We start from the raw sequence: 23,205 nt of genomic DNA, 5'->3' as shown, positions 1-23,205 counted from the left end.
TAGCTCCAAACACCTCAATTCTTCATATTGTACCAACATGCATAGTACTGTTACCTAAACTTTGATACAGAAGAGCATACACTATTGATTCTTTTGTGTTTTTGACCGAGTGTAAGACTTATTTGAATCATAAGATTACATGTTAAAGTTTAAATTCAGCCTAGTCTGTCGAGTTACTCAGTTCAATAGGGAAGAAGAAGCTCCGTCTCTTCCCTGCTCCTCCTCCTCAGTGTCCAAGTATATCTGTGGAGGCCCGGCTAAACTTAGTATGACCTGAAAACCCCACGACGAGTGCACGAATCAATCACCCATTAGATGCTTACTCTAACCAATCCATAGGGATGATATTGTCTTGGCTGTTCAAGCTTTGACCAGTAAATAGATGGTAGCAGATTAACTTACAGGTAAGAAAACGAGCCCATGCAGGAAGCCGATTATAACCAAAGCCAAGTACATTTGAAAGTAATACACCTGTATGCACCAATACAATATCCATTTGAACTCAAGCAAGAGACCAACAACTGCATTAAGGCAACGTATTTGGGTGTGTCCTTACCACAAATATCTCCGATCGTGCGAAGCAAAGCACCATCACTCCAACAAGTTTTGTGAGTGTGATCCCACTGTCCCCCAGTAAAATATTCATTCATTAAGTCCCACAAATTTGACTACCAAACCAATTAGACTAACACCTTTGCTGCTTTGCATACAAGAAAAAAAAAATATTTGGAGAAAATTTAAGCTTCATCACCTGAAAACCGAAGCTCCCATGGTTTCCAGTGCCTTCCTCGCTCTTTGTTCTCTGTTCCCATTACTCATCTGCATTTATATCAGTGCAGGAAACAAACATCAATTATTTTTCAGACACAAGGTGGCATGGCTTGTAGAGCCAGCCAAAATATGCAGTGTAGTTTTCGGGGGAAGGTTACAAAGGGAGGTGACATGTTCTTACCAGGAAGGCATGTGATATGTGCACGCAGAATTCTACAGCAATCCCGATTGACATTATCAAATTCACAACAGAAACCGCATTGAGTTGAATTCCCAAAACCACCATTACACCCTGCTCAATCATATCAACGATGATTATCTTTTCACTATAGCTACATATTAGCTTCCAGAATCGCATGAAACAATAATCTATGGATATGTGTCAATAAAACATGTACCATGAGGTCAGCGAGTATCATCACTAACACAAGAACAATGATGGCTGAACTCCAGGCACTGAAATTGACAGGTTAAATAATCAGAATCCAACATCAAGACATCTCCACATATTTGAATTTTAGCATAATTTATCGAGAGAAAACTGACCTGGAAGTGATTAATAAGCAAACAACAAATATAGCACCTGCCACAACAATATGGGAATTATAGTTGTAAATTTCGTACAAGCTAGCAAAAAATTCAAAACACTGTTTTTGGATAGACGGGGAGCAAACCGAGTGCTATAGCGAGGTTTGTCAAAGCTACGGTCCAGATATTCAGATATTGCTCAAAGAAAATGTAGAACACAGAGTATGGAAAGATCTCAATCTGCATAAAATAAAGGCTTGTTATATAGGAAATTTAGCAGAAGAAAATAGACATTTGGTAGACCACCTCCTTCAACCAAAGGCAGCTACTAATCTATACTTTTTAAAGCAAAATTCACCACCAGATTCAAACCTTCAACAAATTAGATATTCTTGAACTGAACTCCCGAGCAGCTCGCAGTGAATTAACATAGTCACCCTGAGGAAATTTTCCAAAGACAGTCAGGATATCTCAACTGTGAGTTTTCATTAGCAAGTTTCTTGCCAAAATCAATAGTGGCATACTTGTGAGTTAAGTGGAGTGTGGTATGTACGGAACTCAGATGCCTGTATAACACCAGTCTCATACCCTGAAAAAATCAAGCGTTCCACAAAGAGGTTAAGACCAAAAACAAATAAAATGAATCAAAGTAAAGAGAAAACAGATTTTAGCTAAACAAATTGTAGAGTACCTTTCAAATCCACGCTATTCGTATAAGCTCCATGACCACCTTTTGCACAGTCAGCCGAAGGCAAAGCATTTAGAAACCAGGGTAGTTTCTCCCTGAACTGAGCTGTAGATGGGCGATCCCGAACCAAATCTGAGTGTCGAAAGCACTGCAATGGATTAAAGAATTAGATCTATTCTAGATATTGTTAAGGGAGAGAGAAAGAAGCTTACTGTGGTACAGTCTTTACAGATCCCATCTAAACTGCATATATCATCATCAGCTGTGCAGCAAGGTGGCTGTAGCATAAGAAGATTTAAGTTAGAAGGCAGCTATAACACCATTTTGCACTTTAAATAACTGATGTTTGATTAAAGGCAATTAAAGAGACATCAAAACTAGCCTATCAACCCGTATCGTTTCTTCTGTGATTTAAAAGAGAAACGGATAAATCAATGTAGTTTCCACAATAAGCTCTAGGAGATAAGACCGACCTGGTCATCTGGAGGACAATAACTGCCATTAGTGAACTTCCGACAACAGCCAAAAGCCTCTGGAGATAGCCATACAAGAAAATCATCTAGCCAAGACGCAGCTGGTTTGGCAATGTAACTTGTTTCTGGAGTTTGCGACGCTCTTGATATCTGGTGGAAGGTGGGGAAAACAAACAATGTTAAGGATTGAACCCTTTTGGGTGGCCCTTTAAGTGTGATAGGCCTTGGTGGCACCACGAGGGTGATCTTTAACAAAACTTCTAAAAATTCATATGACGACTTTAGAAGAAATAAATCACATTTAGTTACTGACTAAGATGCAGATCATTTCAAGCATATACATCTTTAATATTACCTCATTTAAAAGGGAATTCGAATTGCACTGGCTGATAGAGCACAACTGATTCGTATGCCTTGACTCCAAGCTGCCAAAAAGAATCCATTTCAGTGCATTAAAAAACAGGTCGACAATCGTAACAGAGAGAGTGGTTTTTGTGTGTGTATCAGATAGAGAACCTATAATTGTAATCCTTGACTACAAAATACAAAGGCGGTCCCACTCTGAGGTACTCTGCGAGACTGTCGAAATAGTCCTGTAAAAAGATTCCAATCGGTGATTTGGAGAAATGAGCAAGAGATGAATAGAAGGTCAGCTAAAGGAGAAGTTAAAAATGGAACACACTAAACTTGAAGGTAAGAGTCCCTAGGAAGAACGATTTTCTGCTCCAAACCAGTTTCCAGCCTTGGACTTAGGGCCTGTATGAATTAAAACACAGGAACTTTAAACAGATCAATAAAATACCACCTCGTAATCACAGAAAAAAATCAAAATGATTCATGCCCTGTCCCTCTGAAAATGATATAGTTTATTGTAGAGTGTTGCACGATATCAAAAGAAGTGATAAACAAAAAGTGTAAGAAAAACAACGAGTATAATTTGGCTAGCAACTTACAATGCTTGCCAGCGCAAAAGCCAAGAATACAGCAACAACAACCATTTTGACAACCCAAAGTCCAAGAACGGGTGCATGAACCTCCTGTGGAACACGGAGACTACAGAATTAGCGAGATTGCGGACGGTGCTTACATGTTTGTGCGTGACTGTGTTGCACATATCATGATTTATATGTCTATTAATCATAAGAGGAAGTGTTTCAGTTCTTGCATCAAAAGTACCTTCATGTACCTCTCAAGAAACCCAGGTTCACTTCCACCTGTAAATGCATAGCATCTCGGCTAAGTTGAAGGAAATGATGCACTGAAAAAGACACTAATTCTTAAAAAAAATTCAGAAGTAACCTTCAACAGATTCTTGAGACGAGGAAGAAACTTTTACGCAAGGGAAGCAATCAATTCTGTTATCTGCAGCTCTTTTGCAGTCAAAAACTATTAGCGCAACAAATGCTGTGATTTGCAGAAAGAAGTCCAACAGAATAGCCAAAGCTGCACATGTATATAACAGTGTCAGACTCGCAAGTAATGTGCACAGGGAGCACCAAATATTTTACAAACCTGCAAACATCGAAAAGATACGACATGCTGGCATTGGAACAAAAGCTCCAACAGCAAATGCCAACACTTCCGATAAACTTGCCAACGTTATGGATGGACCTACTTCAACAAGTGCAGAGCTGATCCGGTCCTCTAAAGAAATATCACGAGGTTGTCTCTTTACAGCACGAACCAATATGCACATATTATCTACTCCCACCTGTTAACTTATGAAAAACCCATTGTTATATTCATCAACAGATTAACAAATTTTCCACTGTTTTTTGCTACAGAGATGAAAACGAACTTACAGCCAGGACTAGGAAAGGAATGACTTCCATTATGATCAATGTGGATTTAACTCCAAGGGCACTGAAAAATCCAACAGATCCAAGTACAGAAAGCAAGACAAGCACAACCCCCGAAAGACCGAGCAAGACCTAGAAGTCATGATATGAGTAAGTAAGCTGTATAAAATGATTGTACCCACAATACTTTCGTATCCCCAACATTGGTATTAAGATCATTTCAGTTAGGATGGGCCAATATTCCCATCATTTAATACTTCACTTCTACAGAGACTAAAGGAATATTCAAGTGACCAAATACAACTGAAATGCCTATTAAGGCCCACCAGATTTGAGAGGAAGATTAAGACGTAAGTACCTTTGATGAAATGAAGAAAGTGCAAAGCTGCGGAGCATCTCCAAGTGTGACGGAAATATAAACAAACATAACCAGATAGCTTGCCTGGTGAAGGAAAACAAAAACAGATCACTGGCATGAAAATCTTGGTACGAAGATGGTAAGAGATAACTCTCAAAGATATTTGTCATCGTACAGCTATTGTTATAACATCAGCAGTGCTTTCTCTTTTCAGCTCTTCCTCTATTGAACTTTCGGATGAAAAAGAGAGAGTCAAATTATTGGATTGCACCATATATAGCAGCTCCTCCTGGCAAGTGTAAGTAAACAAACGATTACGACAACCGTGTGGCTTTTTGAGTGTCTGAAGACATTTAAGAGAAAACCTTCGCTAATTGAATGAACGATTTTTCCCATGCTATTGCCCTTGCGTTCTCGTTGCTCGAATCACCAACAATATTGTTAACTGGATATGTTATAACAAACGCAGTAGCCTGAAAATACAGTTTCATTTAAGGTCAGGGTAACAACCAAAAGCTTCTGAGCAAGGGAGTTCCGCAACCATTACCTCGGAATAGTTACTCCCCGAAAATCCTCCCAACACTGCACTAGGATCAACAGGCGCCTGAAAAGCGCTCAAACACAACTCTGATGACGTGTAATGCTGGAAGTTGAAGAGAGAAGGAATCAGAAAACAGTATTCAATCACTAGGTAGACACTCAACACTCAACAGTATAACTAGTGAACAACTGAACCTGGAAACAATACTCAGCATGCTCAACTCCTCCATACTCATCGTAATTTCCAACATCCATCTTGAAATACTGTAAACGAAATTAAAAAGGGATGTCACTATGTCAGTAGAGAAGCGATTCCGTTTGCAAGACGAATTTTGATGTCTAAGAAGTTAGAGAAAAAACAGATGGAGGTATTCTGTCTATCTAAACAGTGACAAGCTTGAAAATTCTAAACCTGTAGAATACTCTGAGTGGCGCAGTCCTCTCCCAATGGCTTCAAGCAAATGTCAGTCAGAGGGACCTCTGAACCTGAATAATTTCCACGAATTTGATCGACCTATGATATTTGGAGGAAAAAATCAGAACAAACAAATGGGTAACACTCGTTTGGACCAACACTAAATGTTTGGACCAACACTACATGTTTGCAGCAATTTTTCAGTTACCTTCTCTTGTATGTCAAAAAGCAAAAGAATATTTTCTTCTGTCACAATACTAGGAGCCTTCCCAGTTTTGGGATCAGGAACAGTGGCCAAGATAAGCTGTCATGCCACACAAAGAAATTGTGAACAGAGGTTGTCTATATTTTTGAATTAAAAAATGGAATACACAAAAAGCAAAATATAGAAAATACCTGCTCGATTCTGTAGAATGGTGAAAGGTGGCTATCAAAGAACTTTTTCTCTTCTGCTGCTTTGCTTGAAGGACCTACCCACAGCTACAAAACATCGGAATTCACATGAGCAATCGTACCAGCTTTTGCATTGGCTTTGCTGCTGAATCCATGTCATAAAGAGTTTGTATAACTATGGTACTGGATGAGCTAATACATACCTTTTCTGGTCGTGTTTCCACCTTAAAATGAAGGAGACCTGAACTCAGCGCAAGAACTATAGCCACTGAAATGAAAAGAACAAGAGATGGATTTCTAGCAATCCATGACCCGTATGATCTGAGGCAAACAATTGGAAACAATTCCATCTCATCAGTTTCTGGTTTTTCTTGATACCTTGTGGGAAAACTCTAGACGACATAAAGAAAAAAATCCTGGAGATTTACTTGTAAAATGTTGCCATGTATCTCTGAACAGGAGAGAGGTGAGCATGTCTTTTCCCCTAAAAAATAGAAGTCAAGTTATCAACTCGCTCTTTCCTCTAAACAGAGAATAACCAATCAGCTTGTATCTTCAAGGACAGTTCAGCATATGTGTATAAATGTATTATATACTATATTCCCCTCCCCTGGCATGTATTATACGTTATATATACATATATACACAGAAGAACTACGATTTCTAGCCAACAAACTCAATATACCTTGACACCAAGTGTGCTTTCCTTCAGTTCACTATTAATTCCATCTCCTTCCAACAGACGCACTAGTGACTCTGAGCTACCATCAGGCTGCGTTATATCCCTAGTTCGACTGAAAACAGCCCATCCAAAGAAGCTAGAGACCAGCACGATGTATAACAGTGCCATAGATAACTCAATGCATCTAACCTGAATATGAAAAATCAATACAATCAAATCCCAACTCGTTGACGTTCTCAGAGCAATCAACAATATATATTTGATAACACTTACCTTAAGAGGACCGAGTCGAAATGAGCAGGAGTCTTCTTCATGGGGGGGAGGAAGGGGTTCGGGACTAGAGCAAGCGGGTGAGGAAGGGCAGTCACCACAAGAGCATCCAAGCGATGTGTCCCCACACGAATAAGTAGATAAGTTCATCGGCGCCATTGCAGATAACTCAGGGGAACTCGATTTAAAATTTATCGCATATGGTGAACCAGGGAAGCCAGGTGGTGCTTTCTGACCGATAAACGCAAACCACTCTGAAAAAGCAGAAGTAAAGATGAAAACAAGGATAGAACGTGCATAGAAGAAGTCCTTGAAACAGACTGGGGAGGAGCACCTCTGAAGTTTTGAGCGCCACCACCGACGAAATTGATGGCACGTGTGTTCATGGTTCCAAATTTCACCTCTTTACAGGACTCGTAAAGGCCTTCTCCAAACATGTCAGTAATGTGATAGTCTATACCATCCACAGTCAAATTTCCACCAACCTAGAATAAAAATCCAAAAAGTATCATCATCAAATGCCAATGTTGTTAAACCATATATCATCTGGTGAAACAAAGTCTAACCTCAGCAACAGAAGTGACATTGATGAAAAGGGACTGATTAGGAGAGCAGGAGAGCTCGCAGAAGAGGTTCAAGAAGTTCCTCAAGCATGCAGGACAACCCACAAGAAAAGGAACAGCCTACAAATAGATAAATAGCAAGCTCTAATAAGAAGAGAAGAGATGATTGCAGCACGAAACAAAAGAGAGAGAGAGAGAGAAGAATAACCTGTTGAACTTGAGACCTCAAAGTGTCAAACTGAGTCTCTGTACAACAGACATTCCCAGTAATGGTTGGACAGAGACTTTGTATTTTGGCGGAAAAGAGATCATCAGGCTGCGGAAACAACGAAAACAATATTAATTATTAACTCAAAAGAAGAAGAGAAAATAAAGCTAATGGTTAAATATACCTTAACGGAAGGGGAACCGTAAGGACAGTTGAGGACTTTGCCGTCGGTGCGTTGACCACAAATGTCATACATAGCGCAGTAATCATTTGAATGTCTACAAAACCAACACATCAAACTTACAAAATTTAGGGAAAGAAAAGAGTGTGGTTTAAGTAGGTAAGGAGCAATTTTACATTGGAGCAGAGTGGGAGTTGAGTGAGGAGCTGACTAAAACTGAGAAACTGATCATCACCTGAATCATCAACGAGCAATTTAGATGCAATCAATCTGCACAAGTCGCATACTAAGACAATGACGAAAGAGAGAGAGAGAGAGGTGTTTGCCTGTAAAAGGAGAAGAGACGTAAGCAGCGGCTTGCGAGGGATCGCCATGTCCGTCGTTGGGGTTTTCAAAGAGGATGATTGATCGATTGACTGAAATAGAGAGAATTGGAGAGTAAAGAAGCTCCTCTCTCCTCACACACGCGTCTGTCGACGACGACGATGGCGTGTTGTAACAGTATCTTTCTCGAGGTTGTTTTGTCGTTTTGGTATTGAATGCTAGCAATGCGTCCCGTTTTCCATTTCGGGGAGAAGATGAAAAAAAGTAACTAACTCCTTTTGACTTAGTGCTGGGAATATGAATCATTATCCGCGGGCCCCGCTCCATTTGACCCGCTGCGGGGCGGGTGCGGGTCGAGTGATTTGAAAATTTTGGTTTGCGGGTGCGGATGCGGATTGAGTGATTTTTATGCGGGGCGGATGCGGGTCAGCCAAAATTTAGTGCGGGTATCCGCCAACCCGCAAAAACTAAAAAAAAAAGATTTTTTTTTTTAAATATTATTTTTAAATGGAAAATTTTTTAAAAATAATTTAATTTTAATTATAAATAGATTAATATTTATTATTTTTAATAAAAATTATTTAAAATATTAAATTTTATTGTTATTTTTAATAAAAATATTTAAATATTAAATTTTATTGTTATTTTTAATAAAAAATATTTAAATTAATAATTTTTAATATTATTAATATTATCCGCGGGTCTAGCGGATCACCCGCGGGTTTAAGCGGGGCGGGTGCGGATTTCATATTTTCTTCTTGCGGGTCATGCGGGTCAAATTTTTTGAGTAAAAAAAATCAGTTTATCCGCGGGTTGGCGGGTCAGCGGGGCGGGTTTGACCCGCAACCCAGCTCTATTTTGAGCTATGTGGATTTTTTTACAAATTTGTTGGAATTGGTCAGCAGCTTAATCCTTATTGGTATGGTAGTTGCATTTATGGTGTTGGATGTTTCCAAGTTTAAGCAGTAGTTAGTGATCAATCAAGCTTATAGAGGATTTAAACTAAGGGGTCGTAGATCGATCACAAACGACTTAACGTTCAATGAGATTGCCAGAGAGAGAGATAGTACCCACTGTTCAGTAGCTCTCAGTTTGTGTACAGATTTGAAGATGCATATGATTCATGATTTCTTATTCCAAACAGAAGAATAAACCTTTGTCTTTCTAACAAAAACAGCTTTGCTTATTCCAATGAAAAGTTTAAAAATTGCAAGAATTGTCATATTGGCAGATAGGAACAAGATGCCAAAGTTGAATACTTTTTTTGTTTGTTTGCAATCAATCAGAGGAGGGGTCGGAGTTCACCAGTGAGCAAAGCAAACTTGCGGTGCTGTGACAAGACAGAAGCAACTCTGCTCTTCTGAATCCTCTCTGCTAAACCACCGAGATCTCCTCCGCTATGTTGCTTTGCTGAATGCATTATGTTCTGCAACATCTGCAGTGGATCTCCATGGCTCACCACCAGAATTGCACACCTTTGAAATTCTGCTTCCATGGATAACATGGCAGTGGCAAGTCTGGATACAACATCATCAGCGCTTTCACCTCCTTCTGGTCCCATGAATGGATCTTTCTCATCAAGATCCCATATCTCCGGGTACTGGTGCCAAAATCACAAAACACCAATCTTGACAAGGTCACTCTATCTATTACACACACACACAGCCTAGGGGAAGTGAGTGAATCATAAAGCAAGCACGCACCTTGTCATGTGACTTGAGTTCAAATGTAGGTCCAAAGTAGCGTTCTCGCAGAGTTTCCATCATCTATAAACATAGTTTGTGCAAATGTAATGTAGTGGCAGTGGAAAAAGCTATCACATTATAAAATATCTCGAACACTACCTTGCATTGAGGGGAATCAAAAGGGATATTGAGGACCTGAGCGACAACCTTAGCGGTGTGAGTGGTTCTAGAGAAGGGGGAGTAGCATATGCGGACCTTGTCCAGTGATATCTTACTTTCCTCGAGTTGCTGCACACAGAGGGACAGAGACAAGATTTCATGAAAGGGCTTGAAGAGTTTTTACTTAAGAGGATATCCTAAAAGAGATGCAAAACCTTGAGGAAGGATTGGCCAGCGAGCTGAGCCTGAGCGACACCATCAGCGGCTAACTGGTACTCTGGGAGCACTCCATTTTCCTGCCATCAATTAAATATTATTATTTGATTGATTCATAAGCGACGATGGATTGAAGAAGAATTAGAGGAGGGAAAACCATTGAAGAGACGATGAGGCCTCTCTCGTTGGGAATGCTCTTTCCATGTCGGAGCACCCAATATCTGTTGCCTACAAACGACGCCGATGAATCCTCCATCTTCTCTCGACAAAAGACGAGACAAGCTGCGGCAATCACCTGTCTTATTCCTCTACTGTACAATTATTTCTAGAAATTTGTCATTTTATATAATTCGACATTTTAAATGAAATTAACAAAACTTTTTTTTTGCAATAAAAACAAAAAAAAAGGTATAATTACTATATCTTATTTTCTTCATTGGTGCAAATGAAGTTGTAGACCGAGTCAAAAAGACAAGTGTCGACACGTGGCTGAGGAATATGGGGTTGGCTTTAACCGAAATTTCATAAGCTAATATAACACAATACTAATAGTTTACTAGGGCCGGCCCGCCCTACGGGCGGGATATACTTTAATTGTGATCTAGGTTATTAAGTTTTGTACGATTTTGTGGTTTGTGTTTTAGGTTTGCATTTGAAAGAGATGTATATGATGATGATTTTTTTTAAGTTTAATTTGAAGAGGAATTTTATGTGATAAGATATATTTTACTTTAATATGTTTCTTTTAGTATAAGTTATTTAATTTTTCTATTTTTTTATTGTCGGGTTTTTATATAGTTATGTTTCTTAATTTTAATAAACATATTAGTATTAAAATTATGGTTGAGATTTTTATTTTAGTTTTCATATTTATTTGAATATAAACCTTACATTTTATGTTCACGGTATTTACAAAGCATAAACTTATTTTACCATTAAATCCAATTTAATGGATATTTTGTATATGTTTAATTTATTCTAAATTTGTGAAACATTAATTCGCTATTTTCTATAAAAAAATTCACTACTGTTTCATTATTATTGTTTTTGTAAAAATATATTTGTATATTGCATTTGTGTGTTCACTTGCATTTGATAGGGGCTAAACTGGATGTTTGAGAAGTGTGGGGCGAAATTGTGAGGTTATCTTTGAAATTTACAAAGTTTGTGAACGATTTGAAAATCATCAAAAGATAAGGGACCATTGTGGAATTACAAAGAGGTCTATAGTGCTCCATCAATTGTTTTGGGGCTGATTCAAAATGACATACGTGCAAATCTAAGAGTTTTGGGGTCACTATGAGAATAGCTGAAAGTTTAAGGACCAAGTGTGCAAATAAGCAAAAGTTGGCAATTGTTTTCTTGAAGAGCTTTTATCTGGATCCGCATCGGCAAGGCCTGATTCCGGTGACGATGGCCACGACGGAGCAAGACATGACGACGAATGGAACCCTCTGATTGGTATTTACACGCCGGCGAAGCTTGTTTTCACCATGGAGACTTTCGAGCATGACGACGTCGAGGAAGAAGCCTTGGCTGAGGCTGTGAATCGAGAAGAAGACGCGGCGGAAGCAGTGTCTTGACGCGAAGAACTCGGGGTTGGAGACACGGTTCAGATCAAACCGTGACGGCGGTGCTCGAGTTGAATACATGAGAGAGCAAGCTTCGATTTGGTGACGAATTCATCATTCTGTTTCTCCAATGGTGATGCAGAGCGGGTTTGATGGCAGCGGAGAAGAGAAGACGCCAAGAATCATACGGATTGGACGCGATCAACAGTAGCAGCTCAGTGGCAACGCTGGAGACACGGCGAGCGTTGCAGGGTAGTTTAAGAGATGAGTTCATCGATCATAAGTGAATCCCATAAACGAAACGAAGCCCAACAATATGGTCGCTTTCTGTTAATGAAGTGATGCGTTTTATGCCGACGGACACGTGTCATGCCCACAATAAACGACTTTCCTAACTGGACGCTGAGGTGGCATCACATGAGTGAAGCAAACATATTTTTCAAATATTTAGTATAAACCAAATAAAAATAAAAATAACATTATAACTAAATTATTAAATATTTTTTAATTATGTGTATTTTATAAATTTTAGTATAAACCAAATAAAAATAACATTTAAATTCAATATTTAAATTATAAATTAAAATATTTATCATTGTGAGTTATGAAATTTTTTAAAACTTAAATATAAAAATTTAATATTTTATTTATAATAGTTATAATGATTTTAAAATAAAAAAATCAACAAAAAAATTTTTTTGTCATAAACAAATTAAAAATAAACTCAATTTTATCCATCCTACCCTAATATGGTCCCGTTCACTGTTAGACCCGTCCGACTGTCAATTGGGTTTGAGTTTAGAATATTGGCAAATACGTTACTCAGCGTGGAAGTCGCGACTAATATGCACCACCTCATCAGACAGTAACTGCATAGCCCATACTTTAATTGTTCTTTAGTTTATAAGATTTGTGTTATAATATACAGTGATTGTTGTGTGATAAAGTTATTTCAAAAAATCAAAATAATGACCAAAGAAAAATATCATTTTGATTAGTTTTCTAACGTGTAATAATTGCTATTATCAAAGAAATGATTAAAATTGATTAGAAGAGGCCATATATGGATCGTAATCTTAATATTTTGAAACCAAGTCATATCAAGAGTCTCTAACAAAGTTTCCAAAACATACTTGAAACCAGCATATTCTTTTGCGTTTCACAATCTGATTAACATTTCCTGAGTTGCATTGAATTTCTTTTTCAGAATTTTATGGCTGCTTGTTCAAGAGATAAATGTTAACACTGCTTTCCCTGACTCTGAAGCAAACCAAAGGAAAAACTTGACGCAAAGAAGATGATGCAGAATCGTCCTCCTTCCACCAACGCATGTCATGGCGAAAAGAATTATTACCTCATAACTTCGTCAAAGTCGTTAGCAGTCTTCCTAAGTGACAAACGTTAGATTCTTGACTTCATTGGCCTACCTCCATCCGTTACAAATTAAAATCATTCAGAAGTGTGCCAAAAGAAGGTGTCAGCCATCCAAATTAACTTATTACCAAAATCTATCAAGTCATATACGTTCATGATCATACTTCAACTCACATCTTTTAACTGCCTGGTTTAGAGAAAACATATGATCATGAGACTCAAACACAAATACTTAAATGAAATATGATGAGAATAAACATAAAAACAGAGGACCTTTGAGCTCGGCGCTGCTGATGGACCGGCGCCAGCCAGTGGCTGTGGGCCAAAGCCTTACATGTGAACCTGTGCGTGCAGTAGTGGAGTATGTGCTTAGCACAAAAGAAAAGAAAATTTATTAAAGAACAAAACTTTGAGATCAGGTTTAGAGGAAAAAATGCAAAGATCCAGTTGCAATATTTATTCCAGAGTAAGAAATGAAATGAAACCTTCATTGTTTCTTTCATGAACATACATGTCTCTTTGAGTCCTGTGCATCACCTCCTTCGCAGAAGAATGCTTATTCCATTCAGTCAATTGACACCCAGACAAAGCCATCTGAATGAGAAACATCAATTTCTGGAAACGAAGATACCAAAGAAATAAACAGGATATGAAGTTTGAAGACCTAATACTTTAAGCAAATGAAAGTTTCCATCTCAGTCTAAGTTGGCGTATGGCATAAAAACGATGTCATCGTAGTTTAATCGCGATCGCGAGGTAGCAACCAGCATCACAACTTCAAGTGCAGAGTAAAACGAATGCTACAACAAAACAATATCTACAAAATTTGTGTGGTTGATTTGTTTGATCTGATTAAAGTCTCCATTCTAGAATGAAAAATGTGTAAAGAAAATATGAAGAACAGATGGCTGAAATCACAATAACCAAAAAAAAAATCTATGCTTCAAAGTTCTACTTATACTGCTTAGAGAACAAAGTAACCTGTCCACAAAGAGACATAAAATCCCAGACGCATATTATTCATGAAGTTTAGACTAACCTGTGATCCAATTCTTCCTTCTAGAAAGCTTGACTTCAAACTTATCCATTTCTCCTCCAGAATCTTCTTCCCCTTCGGCAAACACGTAATATTTTTTAAAGACCCTTCATATCCAGCGCTCAAACTCCCTTATTTACAATTTTAATGATAAACTTAAGAGAAATTAATCGCTGCAAATAAATACCTTGATTGAAGGAAGTGGAAGTCGTGAGTCTGAAATCCATAAGCGAGATTGATATCAATTCCTTAAACACTTGAAGCCGTAGGAAAGACTCTGCTATTGTAATACAACATGATATGATCACACAACTAACACTCACATAACCAAAAAATAGATCAGGCAAGAAGAATTGAAAACAAAAAACTGGAATCGTTGAATGCTCCATTATTAGGATTGTGAGAATGATGTTCACATGATGAAAACTAACCTTTTTATAGCTGTAGATTCACCTCCTTGTACAAAGGGAAGATGCATTGAATGAGGAAACGTGCTTGGAGTGGCCGAATGAGTTAAGACGGTCATTAATGAAGATGAATCAAAGCATCCCGTAACGGTTTGTAGGAAAGAATGTCTAGCTGATTGAAGAGACACACAGAGATCCTCCATTGCTGGTGTGGTGAGCACATATGAACTATGAACATCGTCGTTGTTGGAGATCGAAGAGGATTGCGAACCCTAAAATTTGGTTTGAGACGATAAGCCTAACTTGCTATCGGGATCGAAGACTTGGATAAAACATGAAGCCCAACGAAGCCTATAAAATTAACGATATATAAGCCCATCCAATTTCCAAGTAAAGTAAATGAAACGATGAGTTTCATACTTCTCGGACACGCGTCGCCTCTAAATTGAAAGAGTTTCCACGTGGACATTGCGGGAGAGACTCAAACATTTTTTTATATAATTAGACTAGGGTCGGCCCGCCCTACGGGCGGGATATATTATTTTGAAAATAATTAAAACAGTTAAAATAAATATTTAATATAAATTTTTATTAACTTAAAATTAAAATAGTAGTCTAGTTCTGTATTTGTTTTCCTTTTTTTTTAAATCTAAAGAAACTCTGCTATCTTGCAAATTAGTTATGTTTTCTTTTTTTTCTTTGGATGGCTTTACATCAGTTCTTGCTGAAAATTCATGTTGTTTACTGTAAGTTATTATCACTTATGTGGTGCATATTATATTTATTATTATTGATTATATATATATAAGTGAGAAGTTATTAATATTGTATACTTTGTGGTTGAGATGTAAGAGTAAATTGTAGTATTTGTTAACTTGTTTTTTGGTCTTTTTCGTATTTGTTATGTTTTTAACTTTAAAATTTTAGAAGTTATAAATTGGTAAATTTCCATTGAAACTTATGATTGGCGTTTAAATAATTATACCATAATACAAATGATTACAAAAACATACGGTTTATAGAATTGTATTGGATTATGAAGACTATTTTCATATTTCTGTCAAAAAAATAGATCATAAGGAAAAAAATGACCAAAATATTTTATTTAATAGGTAAAAAGATCCTAGTATTTTAGATGTATAAATACAAATAATAAATAAAAATTTATTGTTTCAGATTATATGTTTTTAAATTCGAATTTTTTTATAATTTTTTTTCGCCATTTTTTTCCGTAACCCAAGTTGTTCTTTTCATCTCTGCATCTCAATACATGTTTTGCTGATACATCTTCTAAATTCCGAGTCTTCTCCTCAAACTGTGTTTTTTTTTGTATCTGCAGTTCAAGCATTGATCTGTAGAGTCACATTTTAGTCATTCGGCTTTCAAGCCAGAGATTTTCTAAAATTTTAGGAAAATCACGAAATGCTCCTTCTTCTTCTTACTGATGATTCATAAGAATTTCTTAAGAGAGAAAGAGAGAACTTAGCTGTTCACACAAACCTTAAACTTGAAGCTTCCTGCAGTTATGGCCAATTTCTTGTGAGATTAATTTTTTTTTTCAAAGACGTGTATAAAAGAATGATAACATTTAGAAAATAGAAGAAGAAGAAGCATTGGCGAATCGCGAATGTTAGCATGGCATGGCTGAGCACTACCCGTGTTCAGAAAGGTCTCGCACCCACGTCCCACGCCGTCTTCAACATATTAGCTCAAATAAGATTTTTCTTTCTCTATTTATTTCAGTTTTGGTTGAATAGTATAATAAGCATTGCTTTATCATGGTTTGGCAGATATACTAATTAAGTAATATGAGTGCATTATAAGCTCCTTTATGAAATATATACGTTTTATCGAATCACAGAGACTCTTAAAATATGTTTTGAGATACAGAAACAGTGGTGAAAATACTCTGTTTTTTTTTTTTATAAAATTGCAAACAACGTATTCATATTTACTTACTGAGAATAACATCCGTGAATATTAACTACATAGACCAACACAACATCTAAACAAAGGTGAGTTGATTATACAAATTGAAACATTGGAAAAAAAAAACACCAAAGATGATGAATCTTGAAATAGTAAAAAAAAAAAATATATAACTCACGAATCAGTCTCGTGTTTGACTTTAACATTGAACCTTGTAATCGTTTTGTTCCAAACAACAAATATGACTTGTTGTATAGTAACAAAAAATATCATACGTCTTTGTGAAGCACTGCAGCCAAACACCACCAAATTTACGTTGGCCGTTGAAGCACACACCAAACAGAAACTCCTGTAACAATACGACCACCATATCCATCAATAGACGGAGGCTCCGACCTCAGTCTCCACAGACCCGTCTCCGCTTCTTGCGACGAACATGCTCCATAGTCTTTCATCGCCGTTTGCTTACTCTCAGTAGACAAAGACTCTTCTCTTAACCATGATTGAAACATTCACGATTCCACAGTTATCCCCAAACTCTTCTCTTAACCTATAGCTCAAGAAATTCAAACGACCACGGTCTAGCACAAATCTATATGATCAAGATATCAGTTTCATCATCATTTGGTGTATATCAGTACATGATTAGCACAAGTCTATATGATCAAGATAATTTTTTTTACTGGTGGTTTAAAACAAAGAAACCTCAGATGATAATAGCAACAACCAGATGATGATGATATGATATCTTCCTGGAGTTTAAACGCAGAACTAACCAGACAGATTCTTAAGCGTTGCAACCAGAGACCATGCATCTATGAAGTATGACGCCAGATTTGTCCCAGAGTTGTCATCGTACTTATCAAGAAAGGATGTTCCAGATATGAACATGGCTAAAGAATAGAAGCACAAACGGTTTCTAAATTAATCTTTCAGAAGATTGTTAACTGAGATCCGAATATAAAAGTTTCATATTGTTCAATTTAAGAACACTATGAACATGAGTTTAAGAACATAAGAAGACTATGAAGAACACTATGAACAGACGAACACTATGAACATGAGTTTAAGAACATATTCACCTTTGAAGAGCATAACTCGTCACCGCGTTTGACATTCATGTCTTCCCAGAATCTGAGCAATCTAACCTCAACAGCGGAAGAACAACATTGGCCAAACTTCAGATCAGAAAGAAGAATTGATGAGGAAGCCATTTTAGAGGAAGTAAGATTGCTTCGTCGTTTTCAAGGAAAGAGAGATTAACTTTATAGAGGCAGAGAGACCGACTTACAGAGAGATAAGATGTATTCAATGTCTGATTGGTTGACGGTATTAAGAGGTTTGTTAAAGCGATGTATTAATGACTTCTAACGTTTAGAAGGATAAGAAATGAAGCCGTAAAGACGCAATCAAATTTTCTAACAGAAATTTTGCAAGACCATTCAACTCACGCCTCCTCCAGGAACTCCATTGTTGGTGGTGAAGATGCTCACGGATCGAAGACTAAGATGAACCCTAAAATCGAAGAAGAAGCTAGTTTCGATCTTATGGGCTGTTCTCCACATCGAAACATAAGCCTAAAACACATAGCAAAGCCCGCAATAATTAGAGTTCTAAGTTAAATGAAACGATGCGTTTTGAGAGAGGGAGATGACGTGTCGCGCTCTCCTTGCACGACTTTCCACGCTGGATCCTAGGTGGCGCGTTCTGGAGAGAACCAAACAATTTTTTATATAATTAGATTACAGGAAGAAATCGAAGAATGAGTATTCCGTGACTCGTGTCTAACAAACGAAGCTAACAATGAGAGTAAAACGTAGTTAACATTAAGGGAATAATATGTAACAAGTTGAACACGGGGCACGTCTCTCTCTCGCACGCAGCTTTTAAGCAAGACGCTGCCATATAAATAGGAGACAGAGAGTTACCTTAATATGATTAATTAGAAGAAGCTTTGAAGGTAAAAATGAAAACAAGAAGAAGAACAAGTACCTTGTCACTTGTATGCATGAACCACCATGGTCCCTTCTTCCACATTAATCTATAATTCATCAAAACACACACACTTGAGAGCGCTCTTCTACCCACAAAAATTACAATCACATTAGACAGAAAGAAGCTCTTTCTTTACCTGCCGAATCCAGCCACCATCCTAAACCCCATGAACATACTCAGCCCCACCCACACTCCACTTAGCCCCAACCCTGCTGGTGCATACAGCATGAACGCTGATGATATTCCTCCCACCACCATCATCGACCAAGCTGCGTAAGGGAAGTCCGACATCCCATAGTGCAGTCCATCAAATATAAACGCTAGCGCTGTGATTGGTTGAGTTGCCGCTACAAACTGATTTTACATGTTACAAATGAGTACTTTCTGAATCAAAACCTCTCAATCCACTTAATTTTATGTAAGAAAATACACCACTCACCAATACACCCTTTCTCACAATCTGCAGAACTTCAGGGTCTTTGGAGAACAAACCAGCTATTGAACTGAATGACATCCCCAACACAATAGCCAGCGCAATGCCTGTCACAACTCCTATCTGTACAATTACTAAAATACATTACACTCTCTCCCTCTATATATATATAACAAGAGATCAATTAGCACCCCCAACAAGATAAACACATTTCCCTCAAACTATGTACCATGAAGCATTTCTACTTATTTGTCCTTTCTTGCCCCAACTTCCTCAACATAAACATGATTCATCAATGCAAGATTTAGTGGAAAGGTAAGTGAGCTCATACCTTCAGAACGAAAGTTGTAACCTCTTTCACACCTTCAAAGTCTCTCTTGGACGCAGAACTCGCGATTAAGGCCTGATCAACAGAACACGAGGCTTAATAACATCCCTCACAAGTCACAACTCTATCAGTGGTATTTAGTAAACATTTAATACCAAAATTATAGCCAAAATCTCTAGGCAGGTATGAAAACCAAACTGACAATCTAATACCTGTCCAGATGAAGCTAGTGCATCCGTAAGCATAGATACGGCCAACCAAACTTGCATACATATCTGATGTGCTGCCATAGCAAAAGCTCCTTGACGAGCCGCCATTGATGTGGCAACAGTCATGGTCATGAGCACTGATAGAGTCCTTCCAAGAACAAATCCCCCTATAAATCAAGTAGAAAGTTTAAGACCTATATACTTAAGCAATTATCTATTCCTTCCAAAATCACAACATCTTTTAGGCAATTTGCAAAATATAGAAAACGATGTACAGATTTCAAGTGAGGAAATAACTAAGTTTTGGTATTGTGAAACTGTTGCCCACAGATCACTTAACGCCTCAAGAAATTTCATACGGAGGCTCTTAACATATTCAGGGTGTTGAGAGCAAACAGATTACATCCATAAATCCCATAAGTGAGAGAGTGTTGCCTACATACCAGATTTTAGGTAATCGCCAAACTTTAGTGAACCCAACTTTGGAGGAAGCAGTATGACTCTTTTGTTGAGAAGCAAAATCATTAAAATGGTCACAGTGTACCTGAGAATCAGATGAAAATGGTTTAGCACCATCTTGCAAGGTTAAGAAAAGGAGAAAGCTGGAGAAGAAGCTACATACTGGGATATAACGCTAGATATTGCTGCCCCAGCTACACCCATCTTGAACTGGTAGATAAACAAAGGGAACAGAAACACAGCCAGCAAATTACCAATACCTGCGTTACGGAAATGAGTGAACCAATGGAAATCAATAAAATAGTTGGACTCAATGAATACAAACCTAAACAGTAGACTGGAGTTTTAGTATCCTTGAATCCACGGAAAATGCCTTGAAGAGCTAAAGAGACCACATAAGCAGGGGCACCAAGTGCTCTAAGGACAAGAAACTGCCGCGCAGGAATGAACATTTCAGACGTCTGTGACCGAACATGGATTTTATCAGCATAGTTTCCCACGCAATCTCAATGCTATAAGCTAAAATTTGGGACCAAACTTACAGATTGTATACCCATTAACCTTAAAAAAGGTCCAGATAACAAAGACAGCGCAAGTGCCTCAAAGATGCCAATTCCAATGGCTAACACTAGCGCTGTTGACACTGAAGACAACTGCCTCCTTTCTGGTAAACCTTGAGAAGGTCTGTCACCGTGCATATCCTCTGAAAAATCCATTCAAGTTAAATATATAAAGGATGGGAAGATCTAATTAAAATAATATTAAAGAAAGTAAATACCTTCGGCTAAATCTTGAGCGGCAACCTTAGCGATATCTTCAGCGACAAAAGAAGTGGAAACGCTGAGGAGAGGAATGTTGAAGAGCTTAGATATGGTATTAAAGATGGACATAGAAACGGCAGCCGAACCCAGCTCTACAGATCCTGCATGCATATATTAATTCGAGAAAAAAAGATCGTTAAACTCTCAAAACAAACTCTTCCTTAAAGGAAAGCAAAAAAAAACAAAAAAAAAACAAACCAAGCCTGCCAATGTAAGCAGTCTCCATGAGGAGCGTCAAAGGATCAATAGCCTGTCCAGCAATGGCAGGAAGAGAGAGCATCACGAGTTCTCGTTTGACATCCACAGGACGTGAGTTTCCACTGTGAACACCATTCACCTCCCTAGCAAGCAAGGACAGAGATCAAATGATAGTTACATAGGCAAAAAGAAGCGTGAAGCTACATACGTGGCAAAGATTATAAAAATAATAAAGCAACACCTCAAGAGCCTTACGGGAGTGAGTCATCTTCTTCCTCCTCCAACTTGAAAACACCACAGTCAGAGTTAATCTGGCTCTTCCGGCGAGTCACAAACGGAGACACCGAGTGTGGATTGGCGTGAAGGGAGTATGCTTGAGGGGCAAAGACGTCATTTATCGGTTGAAAGTTGCCTTGCCTTTTCACTTTGGCAAACCTATGATGAGTTGTTGTTGTTAAAGGCAGCGAAACTTGATTCCCGCCAACTAATCTAGCGCTACCAGTGGACTCCATCTCCCAACCTAACGATTTCACAAACTTGTAACATGACTCACACATCCAAAAATAATATAATCGAGGAGGGAATAACAATATAATCGCAAAACAAAAACAGAAACGAAAACGATGGTGGAAGGAAACTAGCTCCTTAAAACGATAGAGAGAAAAAGACGATACTATATCAGCAAAGAGCGCCGCTACCAACTCCAGAATCGGGAAAGGGAGACTCACGGGAATCGAGTACGGCTGAGACTTTTGAGATCGTCGAGAGTGATAGAGAGAGAAGAGAAGGGGTTTCAATCAGGGGTTAACCGCTCATCAGTTTGCCGGAGGAAAGGCGGTTTTTGTTTTGCTTATATGGGCCTATTAAAACGTCATTCTACTCTAAAATAAGCCCAAGGTTCCCATTAAGGCCCACTATAATAGGCCCGTGAGGAAGCAAAATACAACAATCATGTTGTCAAGTTTTTTCTTCATCCCAATCGGTCCCTGTCCAAACCACAGACGATGCATTTTTCCGTGGTGGGAGTTACTGAACGCTGGATTTAGAAAGTTTCTTTTTACCACTTTCTCAGTTGCTGACGTAGTAACTCCATGAACACAGCTATTGAACATAGTAGATTAGATTTTTGATTATATTTATTGAATAAGTGTTCACTTGTTGTGTCTAACAACGAAAAGTGTATATGCTTAATTAAGTCTTTTCGTGTTTAGACGACATTGTCAACACTTACTCTTAGAAAATTGCAGATGTGACCATTAGTATAGTTTTTCAATTAGGACCAAATACAAAGTCTTATCTTGATTTGAACTCTCTCCACTATTAATCGGTGGCCATCTTATCCAATGTATACATCATATTCTTTTATATACATTATCCCCACATTGTTTACTTTCTCTCCAATAAACAAGTATCATTACATGCACTTTTTTATTGGACTCGTGAGTTTTATTAACTAAAGTATATCATTGCCTATCTGAACTTTTGCAAAGTCAAATAAATATTGGTAATCAGCTTTATTTAATTTCGTACATATCTTCAATGTTTTTGCTGATTTAATTGCTAATAACGGATGTACAAGACTATTTCTTTATTTATTTCATGCAAATCATAATAAACCGATAGCAAGCTCCCGATTGGGGTTACGTAGAGAGACTGGCTTATTGATCAAACACAAATACCGATTAGTATATGAAATTATTGGATGGAGTTACATGATAAAAAATGGTGGTTCATAATGGAGCGGATCCAAGATGATTTTTAGTATGTGGCACATAACCATTTTCTTATAACTAAAAGCTTAGCATATATGTATTTGAACAAACTTACTAATCTTTCTCATAAAATGTAATGTCTTTTAATGATTAGATTCACTAATCTAAACTTTTTGTAACTATTCTTTTTTGGAACAATATTTTTTGTAACTAATTTGATATATACATCTTAGCTCTTTTTATGTACTAATAAATGGATCAATAATTCGGACTAGATAAATATGACTCATAACTTATGAATTCATGGCCGAGTATGCGATCTAGAAGGTCATAAACATTACGTATAAAATAAATTTTAGTAGAAATTTACATAATTTAAGAATCATATATTATCTATATATAATGATTCTTAAATCTCGAGATAAAACGAGTGGTTATCTTTCTTTTCTTTTTTTTGCCCAAGACCTGCCATGCTCATGC

The 23,205-nt window shown here is 37.6% G+C and overlaps 3 protein-coding genes across 5 annotated transcripts; all 3 read right to left on the bottom strand.

Annotated features, from left to right (window-relative positions):
* On the bottom strand, positions 1-8,330 carry LOC106361551 (NPC intracellular cholesterol transporter 1-like). The gene is made up of 39 exons (XM_048737896.1): positions 8,196-8,330; positions 8,046-8,104; positions 7,873-7,966; positions 7,689-7,796; positions 7,484-7,600; positions 7,252-7,402; positions 6,921-7,171; positions 6,651-6,836; positions 6,394-6,449; positions 6,169-6,286; positions 5,969-6,052; positions 5,781-5,876; positions 5,570-5,671; positions 5,353-5,421; positions 5,165-5,260; positions 4,983-5,090; positions 4,793-4,906; positions 4,618-4,701; positions 4,263-4,391; positions 3,973-4,171; positions 3,760-3,903; positions 3,637-3,674; positions 3,414-3,497; positions 3,148-3,216; positions 2,977-3,053; positions 2,816-2,885; positions 2,461-2,610; positions 2,200-2,265; positions 1,991-2,135; positions 1,824-1,888; positions 1,672-1,737; positions 1,446-1,539; positions 1,318-1,354; positions 1,170-1,227; positions 953-1,063; positions 752-819; positions 557-623; positions 403-471; positions 1-273 (listed from the first exon to the last, which is right to left on the bottom strand). Exons 1-39 carry the CDS (start codon positions 8,241-8,243, stop codon positions 178-180), a joined length of 3,843 nt encoding a protein of 1,280 aa, XP_048593853.1. The 5' UTR covers positions 8,244-8,330; the 3' UTR covers positions 1-177.
* Positions 8,331-9,302: 972 nt separating this feature from the next.
* On the bottom strand, positions 9,303-10,614 carry LOC106361552. Its single transcript, XM_013801312.3, has 5 exons — positions 10,411-10,614; positions 10,253-10,333; positions 10,038-10,166; positions 9,897-9,959; positions 9,303-9,793 (listed from the first exon to the last, which is right to left on the bottom strand). Exons 1-5 carry the CDS (start codon positions 10,507-10,509, stop codon positions 9,476-9,478), a joined length of 690 nt encoding a protein of 229 aa, XP_013656766.2. The 5' UTR covers positions 10,510-10,614; the 3' UTR covers positions 9,303-9,475.
* Positions 10,615-10,757: 143 nt separating this feature from the next.
* Positions 10,758-21,890, bottom strand: LOC106361550 (protein DETOXIFICATION 45, chloroplastic). Of its 3 annotated transcripts, none has more exons than XM_048737893.1 (15): positions 21,742-21,890; positions 21,269-21,533; positions 21,014-21,156; positions 20,773-20,916; positions 20,537-20,697; positions 20,320-20,455; positions 20,158-20,254; positions 19,979-20,079; positions 19,539-19,702; positions 19,330-19,401; positions 19,005-19,121; positions 18,702-18,919; positions 18,563-18,611; positions 18,313-18,468; positions 10,758-10,809 (listed from the first exon to the last, which is right to left on the bottom strand). In XM_048737893.1, the coding sequence occupies exons 2-14, from the start codon at positions 21,523-21,525 to the stop codon at positions 18,457-18,459; spliced, it is 1,671 nt and encodes a 556-aa protein (XP_048593850.1). In that variant the 5' UTR covers positions 21,526-21,533; positions 21,742-21,890; the 3' UTR covers positions 10,758-10,809; positions 18,313-18,456. The 3 variants fall into 3 exon arrangements, with proteins under 3 accessions (XP_048593850.1, XP_048593851.1, XP_048593852.1); XM_048737894.1 differs by having other exon boundaries at positions 21,688-21,839; XM_048737895.1 differs by lacking the exon at positions 21,742-21,890 and having other exon boundaries at positions 21,255-21,468.
* Positions 21,891-23,205: the final 1,315 nt, after the last annotated feature.

Source organism: Brassica napus, chromosome A8 (assembly GCF_020379485.1).
Source record: "Brassica napus cultivar Da-Ae chromosome A8, Da-Ae, whole genome shotgun sequence".
Taxonomy (NCBI): Eukaryota; Viridiplantae; Streptophyta; class Magnoliopsida; order Brassicales; family Brassicaceae; genus Brassica; species Brassica napus.
This window is presented reverse-complemented; position numbering and strand designations above follow the sequence as displayed.

Excerpts from the sequence above, each read along its gene's own strand:
- LOC106361551 (XM_048737896.1), bottom strand. The coding sequence starts at position 8,243 with ATGGCGATCCCTCGCAAGCCGCTGCTTACGTCTCTTCTCCTTTTACAG. Across the intron at positions 7,403-7,483 it reads ATGTCACTTCTGTTGCTGAG|GTTGGTGGAAATTTGACTGT; the intron begins GTTAGACTTTGT and ends TTTTTATTCTAG. Across the intron at positions 6,287-6,393 it reads TACATGGCAACATTTTACAA|ATCATACGGGTCATGGATTG; the intron begins GTAAATCTCCAG and ends TGTTTGCCTCAG.
- LOC106361552 (XM_013801312.3), bottom strand. The coding sequence starts at position 10,509 with ATGGAGGATTCATCGGCGTCGTTTGTAGGCAACAGATATTGGGTGCTC. Across the intron at positions 10,334-10,410 it reads GCCTCATCGTCTCTTCAATG|GAAAATGGAGTGCTCCCAGA; the intron begins GTTTTCCCTCCT and ends AATTGATGGCAG. Across the intron at positions 9,960-10,037 it reads TTGATTCCCCTCAATGCAAG|ATGATGGAAACTCTGCGAGA; the intron begins GTAGTGTTCGAG and ends CTATGTTTATAG.
- LOC106361550 (XM_048737893.1), bottom strand. The coding sequence starts at position 21,525 with ATGGAGTCCACTGGTAGCGCTAGATTAGTTGGCGGGAATCAAGTTTCG. Across the intron at positions 20,080-20,157 it reads ATATCTAGCGTTATATCCCA|GTACACTGTGACCATTTTAA; the intron begins GTATGTAGCTTC and ends TCTGATTCTCAG. Across the intron at positions 19,703-19,978 it reads TGGCGATTACCTAAAATCTG|GGGGATTTGTTCTTGGAAGG; the intron begins GTATGTAGGCAA and ends CTTGATTTATAG.